The sequence below is a fragment of the Mesoplodon bidens genome (genome assembly GCF_964165515.1).
Source record: "Mesoplodon bidens genome assembly, chromosome: 7".
NCBI lineage: Eukaryota > Metazoa > Chordata > Mammalia > Artiodactyla > Ziphiidae > Mesoplodon > Mesoplodon bidens.
In genome coordinates this window covers 52,596,296-52,605,013 of record NC_138164.1, presented here as the reverse complement: position 1 = coordinate 52,605,013, position 8,718 = coordinate 52,596,296, and the positions used below count along the sequence as shown (strand labels likewise).

Below are 8,718 nucleotides of genomic sequence, written 5' to 3'. Positions count from 1 at the left end.
GATAAAGTAGAGATCAGGAGCCAGGAGTTAGGAGACAAATGCAGTAGTCCAGGCAAGAAAAGATGGTGATTGGAATGAGATGGGCAGCAGTAGATATAAAGAGAAGTGGTTGGATTGGGATATATTTCAGAGGAGGAAGCAACAGCACATAGTAATGAATTGAATGTAAGATCAAGATTCTCCAGTTTTTGGCTTGATAGACTGAGGATGGTGTAATCTGTTGAGGTGGGGAGAACTGACAGAGCAAATGTTGCAGGAGGTATAGGTGGGGGAGACTTGGAAATCAAATGTTTTATTTAGGTCAAGTTAAATCTGAGATATTTTGAGTTATCGAAAAAGTAGATGAATATATGAGTTTGGAGCCCATGGGAGAAGTCAGGGCTGGAGACATAAAATCTATATATAAAATCAACAAACAGGGCTTCCCTGGTTGTGCAGTGGTTGAGTCCGCCTGCCAATGCAGGGAACACGGATTCGTGCCCCGGTCCGGGAGGATCCCACATGCCGCGGAGCGGCTGGGCCCGTGGGCCATGGCCGCTGAGCCTGCGCGTCCGGAGCCTGTGTTCCGCAGCGGGAGAGGCCACAACAGTGAGAGGCCCGAGTACCGCAAAAATAAAATAAAATAAAATAAAAAATAAACACATAAATATGTAATATCAGTAACTTTATTTACTAGGAAGAGTAGCCATACATCCCTGTTTGTTCATTTATTAATCAATTCATGCATTCATATACTTATTCCACAAATGTTTATTGTATACCTACCAACATATCAGGCTCTAGTACAGTCATGCCAACGGCATCTAAAGAGAAGAGTGTGCAGCCAGAGAAGGTGGGTCATGGGAAGAAAATACTAAAACTTTTAAAAATATTGATTTTTATCTAAAAACAGAAAAAAGTCTTTCAAGTATTTAATATATAGATCAACACTGCCATCTCACTACTAATGAGTGAAAAGTGTGAGTTAGGCATCGTGGAGAATAATTTGGAGATTTCTTCATTTTCTTTGTTTTAATATATTGTGATTTCTTCCAATTTATGTGTGCTGGGTTAAGTAGATTTACCAATTACATTATTATTATTATTATTATTTATTTATTTATTTTGCTGTACGCGGGCCTCTCACTGCTGTGGCCTCTCCCGCTGTGGGGCACAAGCTCCGGACACGCAGGCTCAGTGGCCATGGCTCACGGGCCCAGCCGCTCCGCGGCATGTGGGATCTTCCCGGAGCGGGGCACGAACGCGTGTCCCCTGAATCAGCAGGCGGACTCTCAACCACTGCGCCACCAGGGAAGCCCACCAATTACATTATTATTTCATTAAATTAACCCCCATGAAAATGGAAATAGCTAAAAAAGGTTTCTGGAAAGAAAACATGAGTTGGAGATAATAAAGCAGGCCTAATCAAAAAGATGACGATAGAGATGACACATCTGCTGCTAGCATGAGCTGTACAGAAGCCATCTTATTAACTAGTGGGCATGACATTTTGAAATCAGAGATTTGGAAATATTTCCATTATGTGATTTTGATGCAAAATGATGTATGTGTGCTAACCAAGGCTGGGACTACATAGTGAGGCAAGTGAGGCATTCACCTCGCACACGAAGTTTAAGGGGATGCCCCAAAGTCAGCAATCAAGATAAATATCTAAATGCAATATTTTAAAAAGTCAAAATTAATGCAAAAACCTATGATAAACAAAATATCAAAATTTTAAATAAAGACAAGATCAGTACTCTAAAAAAAACCTTATACATATACACTAAATCTTGAAGACAGAATTTTGCAACTTGTTAAAAGAAATCTTCCAGGCAATGCATTCCAAAGAGTTTTGAAAATATATAACAATGCAACTTCTTCTGGCTGACATCAGGGAAGATAGAAAGTTACTAGCTGAGTTTCAACAACGTTGAACAATGGTTTTGTTTTCAACAATGGTTGGTGGACGGAGGTGATAAAAATGGATACTTGCATTAGAAGAGCAGCCAAAGATGTACTTCTTCCATTAGGATCTAAATATCTTTGTAAGTTATCTTTTTCAGTTTATGACAGCCGTTAAAACAAAGTACAGAAATAACCTGAATGTTGAATCACACATTTTAATAACCGTTTCATAAAGTATTACAGATTTTTATAGCCACGGAAACCTAGTCAATCATATTGCTTTCACTAAATATTTTTAGCAAGAATAACGAGGATTTTTAAAAAGACAATTAATATAGAAAATAACTCTTACAGTTACTTTAAACGTTTATTTCATCTTCATCCTTTTTATGCTTTAAAAATGCTTTATGTCATACACAACAGGAACACAACAAGACGTGTACATAACTTACATCAGTATACAGACTTTTTTTTTGTAATAGGGAAGTGCAATCAAAAAAAGTTTGGAGAGCACAGGTACAGGTAGTTAATGCCGTGGGTGTTAGGAAAGTGGCAGGATTATATTATCTCAGTGTGCTGTAGAATCGCTGTACCACGGAAGTCTTCGTGAAGGACACCGCCCCAGGTTTTCATAAACGGAGGTTTGCGGAATGAGCAGGATTTGGAAAAATAACTATTGCAAAATTTGTTGCCTATAAAACAGAGCACAGTGCTTACTGCCAGAGGAGATTAAAGTACTCTAAAAACACTTTTAAAAGGAGATCCTAGGTCCAAACTGCAGCCCTGCTCTCTGAAGTTATCTCAGCCCCATACTTGAACCTGTCGGAGAAGGAAGTTCCCCGAAATGGCCCAGGAGAGTGCCGCTCTGAAGGAGGGAGACTGGAGGGAGAGTGATACCACTTTTCCGAGCCATGGGCTGTCCCCTCCCCTAGCAGGAGGCCAGCTGTGAGGTCCCTTGTGCCTTGCCCTCGGGAGGGTGGGGAGAAGGGAAAAGAAAACGCAGCCTTTTCTGGCTGGGACCATGTCTGAGTGCAGAGGCCGGGGGTGGGGGTGGGGGTGGGGTGGGGGGGTGGTCTGTGAAGAGGGGATGAGTTCAGGTGCTTTTCTAACGGGGAGGGAGAGCAGTGTTGGTAGTAGGGCCAGAGGAGCGGCTTTAGGCTCGAGTCTCTTCCTGGTGGGCAGGGAGTCCGAAGAGCCCAGGAAGGCATGTTGGACCCTAAGGCCTGGTCCTTTCCCTGACGGCAGAGGGAATCCCGAGATGAACAGTCCAGAAACCCCCTCCGAAAAGCATTTTCTTGGCCGCTCAACTAATTTTATACATCCCGAGGCTAAAAGCTGAGGTAATTAGACGCGAGCGACAGCTGTCTCGGCACCTTGGGCGCCAGGCACCTGGCTTGGAGCCCGACGGCCCGAATTCTCGCGAGAACGGCAGCCGCCATTTTTCCATTGATTGCGGCGGGCTGGGGGAGGGGCCGACGACGAAGGCGGCTGCGGCGGCGACGACGGCGGAGCCTTGGGTCGGTGTCTGCGCGCTGGTGTCTGAGGCCCAGGCTGAGGCCTCTTCGGTAGCCCGAGCGCAAGCGGTGGAGAGGATGACGGCCGCTGCCGTTTTCTCCTGAGCTAGAGCCGCCGCTACCCTCCCCCTCCCCCGGCAGGGCGGAGAGGAGCGGCCGGAGTCTGAGCGATGGTGCCCGGCGAGGAGAACCAACTGGTCCCGAAGGAGGTGAGGGGCCAGCGGAGGAGGCTAGGCCCGAGGCCTGCGGCCGCTCTAGGCAGCGCAGGCCGGGGCGAGGGGCCGGCTGCGGGCCCAGCTCGTGGGCCGGCCCGCCTGTGGGGGAAGGAGGTGTTGGGGGTGCATGGTGGGTGCGGCGAGCAATTGGGAGACCCGACTGGGTCTAGGGGGCCGGGGAGCGGAGACCTCTCCCCTTGGGTTTGTGGGGCTGGACAAATAAAGGAGCTGACTGGAAGGAATCGGGTCCTGCTTTGGGGGAGAAGGTGGCTTCTCAAGTAGTTATTTAACGCGTTGAGCCAAGGTAGAGAGGTGATTTCAAAGAAAACATTCTGCAACACTGGCTGACGGGCACGACAGGGTGACGGTGCTGCTTCTGGTTTTGACAGTGGCAGTGTATAGCTTTCAGGGCTTGTGAAATCTACACCCAACTTGAGCGTTGTGGGAGGGCAGTTAACTGCTACGACTTTTTTGAACAACTGTTTCTTACTTGGTAGTACTATGGGTCTGCCTAAATGGGGCCTCCCAGTGATCGATGAAAAGTAGTAAATGTGACTTCCACGCAAAGGTAAGGGATAGCGAAGCATTACCATATGGAGAGCTGAATTACTTTTTGTAGTTGGGCTGTGTACGCCAGTTTGGGTGACTTCTTAAATTCTTAAAAGCAAGTGATATGAGAAGGCTTGACTTCTTGGCTTCTCTTGAATAGTAGGAGAGGATTAATGGTAGAATCCAGCACTGGCCAGGGAATTTCAACATATTAATAGTATCTCTGTTGGCTTTATAAATATCTACAGGGTATCCAAACGTGTATTTTTAACTGGTTGATCATCAGGCGAATGCTTTGGATTTTTAGTTCTCATATACCTTAAATAGAGGCAAGTGTCCGTTGAAATTAGCTGTGTTGGATCTTGATGTTTTTGAGTGATGTTCTTAAAAATTCTTAATTCTTTTTTTTTTTTTTTTTTGCCTTTTTTGGTTGCTTTGTAGCAATTTGTTGCTACTTGACCAAGCTCCGACACTGGAAAAGTGTTATTGGAGTTGTGTATGTATGATATGAATATTTTCCCAACATTATCAGATGATTGTTTTGCAAGGACAGTTTTTTTTTAAACTAAGTTATCATGTGTCAGTATTTATTCATCAAGCACCACCAACTCTGCAAAGCAGATAAACAGAGGAATTAATCAAAATTCTTGCCGTGGGAGCTTTTAAGGCTACTAAGGAAGGTAACACTAGTATTCATTGAACTCCAAGTAAGGACTAGGTACTTTTCTACAAAGGTAACTCTCATGCAGGGATGGAAGTGATAGGTGCGATGAGAGATATAAAAATGAATTTTCTTTTAGAGCTACATAGTGCTGGTTTTCATTCCTATGAAAAGCAAAGTTCTTTCTTAATTTTATTTTATTTTAATTAATTAATTAATTTATTTATGGCTGCATTGGGTCAGGCTTTCTCTAGTTGTGGTGAGCGGGGGCTACTCTTCCTTGTGATGCGCGAGCTTCTCATTGTGGTGGCTTCTCTTGTTGCCTAGGCGCGCGGGCTCTAGAGCGCGGGCTCAGTAGTTGTGGCTCGCGGGCTCTAGAGCGCAGGCTCAGTAGTTGTGGCGCACGGGCTTAGTTGCTCTGTGGCATGTGGGATCTTCCAGGACCAGGGCTCAAACCCATGTCCCCTGCATTGGCAGGCGGATTCTTAACCACTGCGCCACTAGGGAAGTCCCCTTTCTTAATTTTTTGACCATTAGAAAATATAATATAGGTGGAACTTTGCTTTAAGAAAGCCCAATATTAGGTTTATTTCCCTAATAATTTGATTTATAGAAAACATGGTATAAATAAACACTTTCACAGGAACATACCTGCAATGCTGCTTTTACCTTTTGGATTTTAAAGATTAAACGCCTCTCCTTTAAGACTAACTCCCTTACCTGAGGCTTCAAACTCATCCTGACTTCCAACATTTTTTTTTTTTCCCCTTACTCTTTCTGGACCACATGCCTTTACTTTCTGTTCCCTAGACTCATCTTCAGTCTTTTCTTTTTCCCTGACTCCTTTTTTGATTCCTGGAAACATGCACAGTACTCTCAAATCTCAAAAGTCTGTCACTTTTTTAGCTAGCTAAGTAATACATTCTTTTTTGATGGCCATACTTCTCTTCTTGAATTTTTCTTGCCTGCTTCTCTTCCTTGAATTTTCTTTTGCATTTGATACTTTAAAAAAATTCCTTGAGTTTAGTAATACTGTACTTTGGGGCCTTTTCCCCCTGCCTGTTTGTCCTATCTGACCACTCATTTAGTCAATGTCTTTCTCTTTTTTTCTGTGTCCTTAATTACCACTTTCGTCTCATCTTCGTCATCACCTGTCTGGTCTTTTTAAGTAGGAGTAGAATTATGTAGTGCTAAAGCTGAGAGAACACATAGTGATCATTTAGTAATTTATACCCCTTCACTTCTATAGATGAGGAAATGAGGGCCAGAAGATTGAAAGTGACTTGTTCAGGGTCACATAATGAGGAAATAAATGACAGAGCTAGGACTAGAACTCACATCTCTTTGATTATACTCTGTTTTACACATCCCTTCATGGAACCTAGAGGCTCCGTAAAAGTAATTTGTAACTCTCTAAGTCCATTTACTATGTGAAAATAAATTACAGAATTTTAAAATGTCTTACTTCTGTTCTACTGGCTTATTACCAACAATTTGACGGGCTTTTCTTTTTTAGAGAACCTCTGACACTTACTAGATTTAGATATTGGTTAAATGTGTGCATCCATGTGTGTGCAGTTGTTGAACGAATAATATGTTATTCTGGTCCCTGAAGCTCAAGGACAAATGTACCTTAGAGGACTGCTGAAGAAGGTAGCTTAGTGTCATGCAGGGCTTGGCCAAATAGTCCCTGGGCCAAATTCAGCCCACAGCCTGTTTTGTTTGGCCCATGAGTTAAGAATGATTTTTACATTTTCAAATTGTTGAAAAAAATCAAAATAATAAAAATAATCTGTGACACATGGAAGTATATGAAATTTAGATTTCAGTATTCATAAATAAAGTTTTATTGGAACACATTGATGCCCATTTATTTACTATTATCTATGGCTGTAGCAGAATTGAGTAGTTGATACAGATGCTGTATGCAGGATAAATTTGAAACTATTTAGCTTGGTGTTCAATGCCTAGTACACTTTGATTCTGGCCACAGTCTGCCCTTTCAGCTTATCTCTTCTTCCTCAAAACAAGTTTTTAATGCAGCCAAACAGGTTTTTCTCTAACTTGCTTTTCACTTCTGTTTGTGCTGCCTCTTCTTTCCTACTTCTGCCCACTGATTCAGAACATTCATACACATCTTTCCCTCAGTACCTCATATCTCATTTATTCTAAAAAGCCTTTTCTGACCATTTAACCTTAAGGATTTCTCCTTCTTAGAAGACTTTTATATATGAATAGAATTCATTTGGCAGTTAATAAATAGTGCTTTGTGACATCTATTATGGTCTCAGACTGTATTTTATTATTATTCATTATGGATTTCTTGACAGCAGAGATCTTTGTGTGTGTCTGTCTCTTTCTCTCTCTCTCTTTTTTTTTTTTTTTTTTTTTTGGTATGTATTATAGGTCTAAGACAGTGTCCTTTCTGAAGGACACTGATCTTCAGTAATATTCATTGATATGGTTACAGGGTTGCAAGGAAACTTAGAGTTCTAACCAATTTCCCCTGCTTGGATATTTTCCACAACATCCTTGGCAAACTGTTTTCCAGCCTTTGCTTGAATACCTTCATGACATCTCTGGTAACATCTTTGTCTTAGAAGAGATCTGTTGTTTTAAGTTTTTGAGTTGAGAGAAGTCTAGATCTCTGTAGCTGCCATCTTTTGAAAGTTGCCTCTGAACAACAGAGAAATCTTAAATCATTTTGCATAGGACAGCTTTTTCTCATTGTTGAAGAGGGGGGAGGGGAGGAGGACTGAGCATCCTCAGTTCTTTGTTTCTCAGTTGCTTTCTTTTAGACATAATCCAGTTTTTAATATTTCTCCTAATTGTTGTACCCAGGGGAGAGCAAAGTGAGTGTGGTCTATTCTTTGTGGTAAACAACAAAGCACTTCACCTCACTTTTTCACTCTACTATATGTCTTTGAATTGTTTTATACTGATGTTGACTTTGAGATCTCTTTTAATGTCATTCTACTTTCATTTATTGCATCATTGTTTCTATTATTCTGTTTCCTTATAAGGATTTGTGACATTAATATTTGTTGTGTACTCACTGTACATTACTGTACGCTGCCATATAGGGAATATTTAGATAAAATGATTTTTTCCTCAAATATTTTATAGTATAATTAAGGATAAAAGGTACATATTACTAATAGTTTTAAAATAATACTTTCACTGCAATACTTAAAGTGCATCCAAGGAGTATATAAATGTAGAAAGGATAGAAAAATGAAAGAAAAAGAATATGTAGTTCCATATCTCAGTGGATTTTTTTCTGCCTCTCTTTTCCATATAATAAACACTACTTCTGTCTGGAACTAATGATAATAATAACCAAAATTTATTGAGCATTTATTATATGTCACATACTGTTGTATGTGCTTTGTGTGTATTAACTCATTTGAACTTCACAATGACCTCATAACTATATCAGGGCCGTTGATATTGAGAGCCCTCAAAACATTAAAACAACTTATTTTTCATCTCTATTGTCTGTTTTTTTTAAAAAAATAAATTCAATTAATAAATATTATGGAACATGTCAAATGAGTATTCTTTTAATTTGTATGGCTTCAACCTTTGATTGTAATTTACACATTTATATCTACAGCCCTGACCTCTCTTCTAGTTTCGGATTTCCACCTGCATACTGGATATCTCTACTTGGTTGTACTCTGGGACCTACAGATTAAATATGTGTAATATCAACCTCATTTCTCTTTCCTCTCTTCTCATGTCCTCCTCCCAGCATAGTTCTTTCTTTGTATTCTCTTGTTCAGTTAGTGTCATCATCATCTGTTTATTTGCTTAAGTTGGAACGTTTTTTTGACTCCTCCTTTTTTCCTTTTTTTCATATATAGTTAAATCGTCACTTGAAAAATATCTC

General features: G+C 40.9%; 1 protein-coding gene across 2 annotated transcripts in view; it reads left to right on the top strand.

Annotated features, from left to right (window-relative positions):
- Nucleotides 1-3,350: 3,350 nt before the first annotated feature.
- Nucleotides 3,351-8,718, top strand: part of USP47 (ubiquitin specific peptidase 47) — a 123,661-nt gene continuing 118,293 nt past the window's right edge. For both annotated transcript variants that reach the window (XM_081239976.1, XM_081239975.1), the window contains exon 1: nt 3,351-3,610. In XM_081239976.1, coding sequence (XP_081096102.1) covers nt 3,572-3,610 — 39 coding nt within the window. In that variant the 5' untranslated portion in view covers nt 3,351-3,571. The remainder of the gene's footprint in view (nt 3,611-8,718) is intronic.